The 12,528-nt window shown below is 35.2% G+C and overlaps 2 protein-coding genes across 2 annotated transcripts; both read left to right on the top strand.

The window, feature by feature from the left end:
• On the top strand, positions 1–6,497 carry LOC108214887 (somatic embryogenesis receptor kinase 2). Its single transcript, XM_017387125.2, is given in 14 exon segments — positions 1–140; positions 250–377; positions 1,857–1,919; positions 1,922–1,962; positions 1,964–1,989; positions 2,543–2,611; positions 3,415–3,558; positions 3,648–3,719; positions 3,817–3,888; positions 3,991–4,103; positions 4,301–4,432; positions 4,512–4,847; positions 5,318–5,712; positions 5,904–6,497. Coding segments are annotated over 13 exon segments (1,848 nt in total). The 5' UTR covers positions 1–140; positions 250–307; the 3' UTR covers positions 6,219–6,497.
• Positions 6,498–7,150: 653 nt separating this feature from the next.
• LOC108211538 (stress enhanced protein 2, chloroplastic) lies at positions 7,151–8,844 on the top strand. Its single transcript, XM_017383168.2, has 2 exons — positions 7,151–7,610; positions 8,259–8,844. The coding sequence occupies exons 1-2, from the start codon at positions 7,296–7,298 to the stop codon at positions 8,526–8,528; spliced, it is 585 nt and encodes a 194-aa protein (XP_017238657.1). The 5' UTR covers positions 7,151–7,295; the 3' UTR covers positions 8,529–8,844.
• The last annotated feature ends 3,684 nt before the right edge of the window (positions 8,845–12,528 follow it).

Genomic DNA, 12,528 nt, shown 5'->3' with positions numbered 1-12,528 from the left:
GTGTAGACGGAGAAACTAAACTGCTTTAACAAAAAAGCAAAACACACTTAGCATTAGACATCTAGAGATATAATTTACACCCACTTTATTACTGTTTCATATTTCCTGGAGAGAGAGAAATAAAGCAGCAGCTCCGTAATGTACTCATATTCCCTAATTTTCTAGAGATCTTCTTCTTCTTCGCGAGTTCAGATTCGTATATATATGATTGTTGTGTGCGTAATTGACTAACTGCATTTGTATGTATAGCTAGGGTTTCTGTGAGTGTTGAAATTGATGAAAGGTAGGTTGAGAAGAAGGTTTAGCCATGGCGCGAGAGATCACTGTTTCGCTTTTCGTGTTCCATCTCTTACTCATCATTTCTGCTAATATGGAAGGTACTTTTTGTTCTGCTTATATACTGTGTGTTTTTATGTGTTGTTTTTCGTGTGATTAATTGTTTGTTTCTTTATGTGTTTAATTGATAGATTTAGTTTGATTTGGTCTTGGTTGGATGGTAATTAATGTTTATTTATTTCAGGAAACAAGTGTAATTAATTTTTAATGAGTTGGTTGAGTACAATTTTATTCATGTTTGATGATGGTGACCTGCTGAAAATGACTAGTGAATTGTTCATTTTGCTGGAATTGTATATGACAAAATATTTTGGATTCTTTTTGATCTATTTCTTCTGATTCTTTGTGGTAGGGAATGGAAGATTAGTTTTTTATAGGAGTTTGTTGACTTGCTTGTATGACAGTGACGAGTTTAGTTGGTGTTTTAGGAAAAGAGATGAAATTAGGTTAGCAGCCAGTGTATTCTAAGAATCTTTTGTAACAGGTTTGAGTTTTCCAGGAATGTATTAAAAGAGATTACATGTGTAATAGTTTAATCACTTGACCTTCGGTTTGTTAAATGTTTGAATTAACAATCGTGATTAGTTGTTGAAATACCATATAAATCTCTACTAATAACTTTAGGAGATACGCATAAGTGTTCAACATGCCGCAAATAATTTCTGAGCGCTTCACACTAGTATGTCATGTGATGCCATACTAAAAAGGATTTCTAGAAAAAATTCAGTTACATAGCATGTTTTATTAGCATATGATGGTGTGTGTGTGTGTGTGTATAAATAGACAGAAAACATCCCCTTGTATTTTTCATAAATGTTGTGACTATAATTAACGACTTTTTGTCACACATGACGTTATATTTCTTGATGCCTTTGGTTTTTTATTTAAAAGATAGGGTTTGAGTCTAAAGATGTCTTCTTCGAAACGGTTTTCTTTCATCTTCTCTTTCAAATTTCTATATAGGATATTTTTATGTTTTCCTCTGCTGGTTGTTTCATGGGTGTATTCTTTATATATATATATATATATATATATATATATATATATATATATATATATATATATATATATACTTTTAGAGAACGGAAAGTTGCATTTCTTGTACTCGATATTGTTTACATGCTAGAAGGCCTCCACTTATATGTGCAATCTCTTTAAAAATAACAAATTATACTCCCCCCTTGGCTCAGCTCCACATCGGACGAGAAAAGGTGCATATCGACTGATTTAATCACTTTATTGTTGAATATTTCTCATTGTCGCTTCCTATAATTTATTTTTAGTAATTACGTCACTACTCATATCCTGATAGTAGGTACCCTGTAATCAAGTCACTACCATATCCTGATAGCGACTACCCCCTTACGTCATTAGCAGTCATAGTTACCTGATGAATGCACTATCCTTGACAGGAGATATCTAAAAAATATGATATCTGCAGATCTCTGCAAAAAGCTCCTGTTTATAGTTAGTATGGATATGTTATAATCATTACCTAATGGATGCACTATCTTTTACAGGTGATGCATTACACAGCTTACGGACAAGTTTACAAGACCCTAACAATGTCCTGCAGAGCTGGGATCCTACGCTTGTAAATCCTTGCACATGGTTTCATGTTACATGTAACAATGAAAACAGTGTTATAAGAGTGTAGGTCATTTCCTATATTTATTTTTTAGCACATGATAACAAGTTAATAGTAAAGGAGAAATTTAGTGTTTAAATGTTTTCTATCTAAAGATCAAGTGCAAAAACATTCTTTATCTGAAAGGAGCATTTATCATGTCAAAAAATATCTTCTCACGATAAAAAGAAATTATGCGTGAGCATTTTCCATAAATTTACCTTTTAAATAAATATATAATACTATACAGATAATTATATCTGATAAATCTTCATCTGCAGATTCTTTTGAGATAGGCCGTTGCCCGTCTCTTGCGAACTTACATTTATCTTAGTTGGATTATTTCTATTTCTGTGTCTATATATATAAACTTTTTGTAAATGTATAGAATATGAAATTATTTTTGTTATTTTCCTGCTAGTTTTAGCAGCGAGAATAAGCTTTTATTAAATTGTTCCTTGGAAAATCGCGACTGCTTAATGCTTATGGCATGTCACATGTTTTCCGGATTTTTTTATTTTATTTTTTTTATTTTTTTTTTTTGAGTTGGTGCTGATTATTGTATATGGCTTCATGCAGCGATCTTGGGAATGCAGCATTATCTGGTCAACTGGTTCCTCTCGGTCAGTTGAAGAATTTACAATACCTGTAAGTTGAACCATTAACTTGGAGCATCTAGAATTTCGTAGTCAAGATACCATAGACATTTTTCAGTAACCTACCTTGAGTTGAATTAAGTGCTTTTCTTTCTGGATATAAGAGTTGAATGCCTTTTTAACTTTCTTTTCTTAGTAGTTAAAAAGAATGTATGATTTATCTGTTTCTACCTGCTATATCTTTATTTTCAAGTTCTAATGTTTCTAGTATCACACAAATTATAGAATTGTATATTAAATGTTTCAGCTTGGTCTATTAAAGGTCATAATACCTCTCTGTGGATCTGTTTGCTCACCAATCCTTGGAGCGAACTACAAATATAATATTGTCTACTAGGTTTAGAGGAGATCCTATATAAGTGGTTTGACGCGATTTACTGCAGCTTCTTGCCGTACCTGTGCAAAACAGTAACTGGTAGCAGTTTTTCTCTCTTATTTTGTCCATTTTACATGTAGCCTCTAGGTAGGTTTTGTGTTTGATGCGCTCATGCAATATATATTTTTAATGGGCATGGCAGAGTAACATTTAATTTCTCATATTGTTTTGTGATGAAATGACATGCATCTCTATAGTTTATAGGTATGTGCGTTGTACAGTCTTCCTTTCTTGCTTAACGGAAGGATTGTGTTAATAATTGAACTAAATGGTTATTTCCAAATTTGGTGGTGTTATGACATTTTAGGTGATGGGTACTGCTGGATTCCTAGATTGTTTACCCACTGTTTTATTTTCTTTTAATTAATATTTTTTTCTGTATGATTTGCAAACTTATTACTTTGGTTTCTTCATGACAGGGAGCTGTATAGCAATAATATAAGTGGACCAATTCCTAATGATCTTGGGAATTTGACAAATTTGGTGAGCTTGGACCTGTACATGAATAGCTTCTCTGGACCCATACCAGATACACTTGGGAAGCTTACAAGGCTAAGATTCTTGTATACAAATTCTTCTTTTGGTTAAATTTCATATTTGTTTTTTTAATGATATTCTATCACCTTTGACATGTCTGTGTGTGTGTCAATAGGCGTCTTAATAACAACAGCTTCTCTGGTCCAATTCCAATGTCATTGACTAATGTCACGACCCTTCAAGTTCTGTAAGTTCCTTGATGTGATCCCATTCTTGCAAGTGTGCATCCCATATCCACATTCCAAATTTGTCATTGTTCTTCTAATTTTAATTATGGTAATCAGGGATTTATCAAACAATCGGTTATCAGGACCAGTACCAGATAATGGCTCATTTTCTCTGTTCACTCCCATCAGGTTTCGTGCTAGTAAAACTCTTTGATATAAGGTTTTTATTATACAAATTAAGCAAGTAGCTATGATAAAGATTTCTTCTTATTTTTGGATTATCACTTGCAGTTTTGCCAATAATTTAAATTTGTGTGGGCCTGTTACTGGAAGACCTTGCCCTGGATCTCCTCCATTTTCTCCACCTCCTCCGTTTATCCCACCTTCTACAGTACCGCCTCCAGGTGATTTGCGCAACTTTCATGTTATATTACCAAATGTTTAGATTTACTTAATTGTATTGCATCAATTTATGTGGTGTATATATTTTGCCAGATTTATAAAGTACAATTTTTATTTACATGTTAATGATATGGAACCACTTGATCTTTCTACATCTTCAAACTAGTTGTAAGATTTATGTCTGTATATGATATTTCAGAAGAAAATGGTCCAACTGGAGCTATTGCTGGAGGAGTAGCTGCAGGTGCTGCTTTACTGTTTGCTGCACCAGCAATGATATTCGCTTGGTGGCGACGAAGGAAACCTCGAGAACACTTCTTTGATGTCCCAGGTTAGTCCCTGCAAGTTGATAATTATTTAAGCGCATATAGTATTTATATCATGCGTTCACTTCTATCATTTCGCCTCAGCTGAAGAAGACCCAGAAGTGCACCTAGGTCAACTTAAGAGGTTTTCTTTGCGAGAATTACAAGTTGCCACTGATACTTTTAGTAACATACTTGGAAGAGGTGGATTTGGTAAGGTATACAAGGGACGACTTGCAGACGGCTCACTTGTGGCAGTTAAAAGGCTTAAAGAAGAACGAACACCAGGTGGCGAGCTGCAGTTCCAAACAGAGGTGGAAATGATTAGCATGGCTGTGCATCGAAATCTTCTGCGGCTACGCGGATTTTGCATGACACCTACAGAGAGGCTGCTTGTATACCCATACATGGCCAATGGAAGTGTTGCATCATGTTTAAGAGGTATCTGAATTATGACTTGCCATAACTTACAAAGAGTTCTTTGATTAAAACAATTGTAAAGTTGCCTGCTCTATATTGGGCTGTGAAAGCATGTTATTTGGCTAAGCAGATGATCTTTGTTTCCAGAACGAGATGCCGTATAGTATTCCTTTCTTGTATTTTTTGTTTGTGAGACGTTTGACTTAATTTGATAAAATTGGTTGATGTGTTTCTTTGGCAAGTTTATTTTCTTGCTTTATGTGCCACATCTAGTAAAAAATTATACTACTACAATAAATATGATGGCATCTGCACCTATCCATGCAATAGTAATATAGTTCTTCACTAATGCAATCTAGATGAGTTCTACTGGCATCTGATACAAAATTTCTTGACTGCCTTCTGCAAATTGGTCACGTTATGTTAGCCCTTAATTGCTCTCTGAATCTCTTGATGGGCACATTCTGATACATTATATTTGGCACATGTAGAGCGCCCACCATCAGAACCACCCCTCAATTGGCCAACTAGGAAGAGGATTGCACTGGGATCTGCTAGAGGGCTTTCTTATTTGCATGATCACTGTGATCCCAAAATCATACATCGTGATGTGAAGGCAGCAAATATATTATTGGATGAAGAATTTGAGGCTGTTGTAGGTGACTTTGGGTTGGCTAAGCTTATGGATTACAAGGATACCCATGTAACGACTGCTGTAAGAGGCACCATTGGGCACATAGCTCCTGAGTACCTTTCCACAGGAAAGTCATCAGAGAAGACTGATGTGTTCGGTTACGGGATTATGCTCTTAGAGCTAATTACTGGACAAAGGGCCTTTGACCTTGCTCGACTTGCCAATGATGATGATGTTATGCTTTTGGATTGGGTAAGTCTACATTATTTCGTTTTACCCCTTTCTAATATCCTGATACTCTTGGAAATTAACACATCTTTTTCAGTTATCTGTTCCTAATTCATGGCTTAGAACTCTGGTGTTGCCTTTTGCCTTGGTCTTGGTTTGTTCTATTTGCATTCAATTTGTACATTACTTAGCTTTTGCTTGGCAATCTCCTTCAGGTTAAAAGCCTATTGAAAGAGAAGAAGTTGGAGATGCTGGTCGATCCTGACCTGAAAAACAATTACATAGACACTGAGGTAGAACAGCTTATTCAAGTAGCATTGCTTTGTACCCAAGGATCACCAATGGAACGACCCAAAATGTCAGAGGTGGTCAGAATGCTTGAAGGTGATGGTCTTGCAGAAAAGTGGGAGGAATGGCAAAAGGTGGAGGTCATCAATCACGACGTAGAATTAGCTCCGCATCGGACCTCCGAATGGATCCTTGACTCAACGGACAACCTACATGCTTTTGAATTATCAGGTCCAAGATAAGCTGGGGGCGCACACATTATGAATTATTTATTTATAATTTTCTTTAACCTTCTTTGTTTCTTTTGTTTGTATCTTTATTTTTAGTTACTTCTCTCTCTATATTCCTCATCCCTTTTAATCTCATTATGTATTATTATTTTCATAAGATCTTGGCATCGGTTGTAGTCATCTCTTTAAGGTTTTCTTTTCTGTTGTATGAAAACTTTGGACATTAGATTCTAGGGTTGCCGAAGAAGTGAATGTAAATTCCATATTAGAATAGAATTTATTTATTGATCATTTTTTTTACTTGCATGCATATGACTGATATGCGTTGCCCGTTACACGTAGAAACTAGATGAACACAAAACTTGCTAAATTTCAAGAGAGATCACTTTGGTGTGCATGTGAAAGTCGAAATACAGGAGTCTGCTAATTTTATCCGAGGTATTGACAGGATTAGTGCAAGAACTATTATCTCTGGACTACTGACTTGATTGGTTAAATGGGTATTCGGAACTTAACAGGGCATTGAAGTCAGAAATCTTATAGACAGTTAACAGATAACTTACTGTCAGAAATCTATGTTATTAAAATAACTTAAAAATGTTGACTGATCAATTTTAGTGGATTTATGTATTTTATAATATATTTAATAGATATGTTCTAAATAAATATATAAAAATATATAAATTTATAGCTATATTAAATAAGATTATTTAAAATTTTATTTAATATATAAAGTTATTTAAAATTAACTGGAGCTGGTATATATAAAAAAATTAAAAGTAATGTAATGAACTGGGAAATGGGAATGACACGGGCCACCAGGTATTATATACTCATAATTTTTGAGAAATAAAATAATTAGAAGGTGATAGTTGATACAGTGGTGAAGGTCGACGTTGCTTGAGTGACTTAACTTACGTACAATGAAAAGAACATGAACGAAGAATAGTAGTTCCGCGTCATCCCATACTTTTACCACAGACGTGGACTCATAATACTCCAAGAAACACTCTTTTATTGCAACCAAACAAAAACAACAAACTTCATCTCCGATTCAGATTCCGATTCCTCCTTGTATCTTCATTCACTATGGCACTACGTGTTCTACCCGTTTATTGCCAGCTTAGCTCAGCGAACAAGGCAACAGCTCAGCCTCAGCAAGCCGATACGAGTAGTGTTCCGGTTCAGAAGCTGGATGCGGGGAGGATTGTGCTGCAGCCCCGGGTGTGTACGCTTCGATCTTATGCGGCCGCACCTGCGATGATGAAGAGTGGTAACAAGACCAACGGCGGTGATGCTTTGGAGGATGGTGAGGTTTCCAGGTTTTTCGGGACTTTGTCCAACTATATTGAGAGTTCCAGGAAGAGCCAGGACTTTGAGATCATCTCTGGCCGTCTTGCCATGGTAATTTTACTGTCGGCTTTTCTATCATGTGTCCAAGACAATAGATTTATAAAAACTTTAAGTTATTTTGATTGATTCGTGTTTCTTAATAAAAGTGAATATAAAAATTAAATCCATCAAATTGAGTGCTCATGTACACGCACTATACAAACCGTATTATTATTATTGTTTTCAACAGTACAGTACAATTCTTTGGTAGTTAGATTACATAATTTGAGACTCAAACACACGTGTTGAGTTAAGAAACAGCTTCTGGATCTTTCTTTAGCGAAAACACAGAGATATAGCGCATAACACATAGATATAGTGCATGTTTGGCAAAGCCTACTTCTACCTTTTTTCATAAGAATTCGGATTCTACTTTTCTTGATCCGTTTGTGTAAAAAACCAGAAGCACTAACTTAGAAGAAGCTAAGAATGCTAGCTTTTGTTTCAGGACTTCCACTTCTTTCCCAAACATGTTAATCACTTATAAGTCTTAATTTACTTCTCACTTTTAGTCCACCTCTTTATTTTAAGTAAAAAACACTTTTTTTAAGTTTACCCAAACGATCACGTAATTATGTCAACTTTTTTTGCACATAACAGAATTGTATTACACAATTGGCCTACTGTTATCTGTGAAAAGAATAATTGTGTTGTTATCAGATTGTATTTGCAGGCACAGTTATAATGGAATCAATGACAGGAAATTCAACATTCAGAAAGATGGATTTGCAGGGAATTGCAGAAGCGGCAGGAGTGTGTGTGGCAGCTATAACTTGTGCTGCAACTTTTGCTTATTTCTCTAGTGCCCGAAACAGAGTAGGACGGATATTCACTCTCGGTTGTAACACTTTCATCGACGCTCTCATTGATCAGATCATAGATGGCTTGTTTTACGAGAGTGAACTGAGCGATTGGTCAGATGAAACATGAAACTATTTGGAGAGGATGGAGGGCTTGCCAATTCATGGTTTATCTCATATCTGAATCAGAGAGACTACTAAACGATATGAAGAAAACGTATTCCATATTTCAGAACATCAGTAACAGATGTTTCAAGAAAGCCTTGCGAGTGGTGTAAAAATATGGTGGAACACTGTACCCTTGTAGATATATCTGTTGGTTATTTTAGTGTAAATTGTATTAACTAGTTGATCAATGTAATCATAATATTACATCGAACAAGTCAGGAGAGTACGGAGTGTATGCTTAGTTTGAGTTTATTATGATTATTAGTGCTTATGAGGCATGTTCATTAGCATTAGACACATCTATTGGAAAAGAAGTGTCTATTGGCATTAGATTTGTCCATTGACATTAGACACATCTATTGGGATAAGATGTGGCTATTGTCATTAGACAAGTCTATTTGGATTAAAGATGTGTCTATTGTCAAAAGACACATCTATTGACATCTATATATAGATGTTGCATTGATCATTTCAAGATATATGGTTCATTTGAAATACACAACAAAACACATTCTCTCTTCTTGCAGAATTTCTGATTTTATCCGATTGAATTATTTGGTGAACCACAAATAACTTCAATCTGAAAGTGTTCACACGACTTCAGAAAAATCCAAGTTACTACCAAATTATACAACAAAGATTGAAGTTATTATATTCTGAAGATGACGAACGGAGAATCTGCAAAAGACATGACAAGTAAGTTTGCAAAACTGGACAAGTTTGAGGGTCAAGATTTTCGAAGATGGCAAAAGAAGATGCATTTTTTGTTGACCACGCTAAAGGTTGTGTATGTTCTAAGTACTCCCATGCCCGAAGAGATTGAGAATGAAACTATTGAACAAACAAGGCAACGCTGCAAATGGGAAAACGATGACTACATCTGTCGCGGTCACATCTTAAACGGTATGTCTGATTCCCTCTTCGATGTATATCAAAATGTTGAGTCAGCGAAAGAATTGTGGGATTCTCTTGAATCCAAGTACATGGCAGAAGATGCTTCTAGTAAGAAGTTTCTTGTCAGTAATTTTATGAACTATAAAATGGTCGATTCTAGACCGGTGATGGAACAATACAATGAATTGTTAAGGATTCTGGGACAGTTTGTTCAACACAATTTGAAGATGGATGAATCTATCTCTGTTTATGGTGTTATTGACAAACTGCCACCATCATGGAAGGATTTTAAACACACCTTGAAACATAATAAAGAAGATATGACATTGGTTGAACTTGGAAGTCACTTCCGAATTGAAGAGGTTTTGAGGACTCAAGAAAATGAGAATAATCCTAAGGGCAAGAACCAAGTCGGTAATTCTTCTGTGAATATGGTTGAAGATGGTGGATCTTATAAGAATCCTAAAACCAGCAAGGGTGATAAACGGAAATTCAAAGGAAACAACAACAACTTTTCCAACAAGAGGCCTAAGATTGCATGTTGGAAGTGTGGCAAACCTGGACATTTCAAGAAGGATTGTCAGGTTGGTAAAAGTAAGCAAGAAAGGCTTAATGCTGGTCCAAGTGGATCCAAGGATCCAGAAAAGCAACAAGGTCAGATTTTGATCAAAAATTGTAATTCTGGTCAGAATTATGTATCATTGATATCTGATGCATTTTATGTGCAGGATGATAATGTTGCTTGGTGGATTGATTCTGGAGCAACAAGTCATGTATGTAAAGATCTTCGTTGGTACACGGAATTTCAACCAATTGAAGATGGATCTATCTTAAATATGGGAAATGTTGCAACTGAACCGATCAAAGGGCTAGGAAATGTTAAGCTAGTGTTTACTTCTGGAAAATGTATATATTTGAATAATGTGTTGTATGTTCCTGGGATTCGAAAGAATCTCTTGTCTGGTGTTGTATTAAATAATTGTGGATATAAGCAAGTTTATGAAAGTGACAAGTATATCTTGTCAAAACATGGCACTTTTGTTGGCTTTGGTTACTTATGTAATGGCATGTTTATGTTGAATGTAAATACTCCATTTAATGATGAATCTTCTTGCATGGCTTCTACTAGTACTAGCCTAAATTTGAATAAATCAGAATTATGGCATGCTAGACTAGGACATGTACATTATAAAAGAATAAAGGATATGTCTAAAATGAGCCTCATACCTACTATTGATTTAAACAATGAAAAATGTAAAACATGCATGTTAACAAAGATAACTAGAAAGCCCTTTAAAGTTATTAATAGGGTGTCTGATGTATTAGAATTGATACACAGTGATTTGTGTGATTTTCATTCTACACCATCATTAGGAAATAAAAAGTATGTAGTTACTTTTATTGATGATGCTTCTAGATATTGTTATGTATATTTGTTGCATGCGAAAGATGAAGCTCTTGACTCCTTTAAAATATATAAAGAAGAAGTAGAGCTACATCATCATGGTACCTTGATTAAAAATCTACATACCGATAGAGGAGGTGAGTATTATGATCCGGTATATTTTCAATCTACTGGTATAATACATCAAACCACGGCTCCTTATACACCACAACAAAATGGTGTGGCAGAAAGAAAAAATAGGACTTTGAAAGAAATGGTTAATTCCTTGTTATCCTACTCGGGTTTGAGTGAGGGTTTTTGGGGTGAGGCTATGTTGACAGCCTGTTATTTATTGAATCGAATTCCTAGCAAGAGGAATAAAATTACCCCTTATGAACTCTGGTATAAAGAGTCACCAAAATTGAGTTTTCTGAGAGTTTGGGGATGTAGAGCAGTTGTAAGACTCACTGAACCCAAAAGAAGAAACTTGGGTGAACGAGGTATAGATTGTATCTTTGTTGGTTATGTTGAGCATTCCATCGCATATAGATTCTATGTGTTAGAATCTAATGACTATGTGCCTGTGAACTCGATTATCGAGTCAAGAGATGTTATCTTTGATGAAACAAGATTTACATCTATACCTAGACCGAGGGACATGCTTCAATCTTCTTCTAGTAGGAACTCAGTTTCTACTGAAGATGTTCATCAACCGTCTGAACCAAGGAGAAGCACTAGAGCTAGAAAAGCAAAGTCTTTTGGAGATGAATTTCATCTTTATCTAGTTGAGGGTTCTAGAGATGAAATTAAAGATCAATACCAATATTGTTTTATTATTGAGGAGGATCCAAAAACTTTTACCGAAACTATGACATCGAGAGATGTTGCATTTTGGAAGGAAGCTATCCAGGATGAAATGGATTCTATCATGAATAATAATACATGGGAATTGAGTGATTTGCCCCCTGGCTGTAAAGCATTGGGGAATAGATGGATCTTCAAAAGGAAAATAAAGGTGGATGGTTCGATAGATAAGTTTAAAGCCAGATTGGTAATCCAAGGCTTTAGACAAAAGGAAGGGATTGATTATTTTGATACTTATGCTCCTGTTGCTAGGACTTCAACTATTAGGTTGTTAATAGCACTTGCTGCTATACACAACCTTGTCATTCATCAAATGGATGTAAAAACTGCATTCTTGAATGGTGAATTAGATGAAGAGATTTATATGAAACAACCTGAAGGGTTTGTTGTGCCTGGTTGTGAGAACAAGGTGTGTAAATTAAAGAAATCAATTTATGGTCTAAAGCAAGCACCTAAGGATTGGCATGATAAATTTGATAAAGTGGTCTTGTCTAATGGTTATGTTATTAACCAAGCAGACAAGTGTGTATATAGCAAATTTGATTCTTCTGGTAAAGGAGTTATAATTTGTTTATATGTGGATGACATGTTGATTTTTGGCTCAGACCAAAATCAAGTGGATAAAACCAAGAAGTTCTTGCCATCTAATTTTGATATGAAAGACATGGGGGAGGCTGAAGTGATTCTTGGTATAAGGATCAAGCGTGAGAATAATGGTATTTCAATTTCTCAATCTCATTAATTATATTGAGAAGATTTTGAAAAGATTTAATTTTAAGGATTGTTCTCCAGTTAGCACTCCTCTTGATCCTAGTATTAA

This window comes from Daucus carota, chromosome 3 (genome assembly GCF_001625215.2).
Source record: "Daucus carota subsp. sativus chromosome 3, DH1 v3.0, whole genome shotgun sequence".
Taxonomy (NCBI): domain Eukaryota; kingdom Viridiplantae; phylum Streptophyta; class Magnoliopsida; order Apiales; family Apiaceae; genus Daucus; species Daucus carota.
The sequence above is the reverse complement of the archived record's forward strand: the minus strand, read 5'-3'. Positions and strand labels throughout refer to the sequence as shown.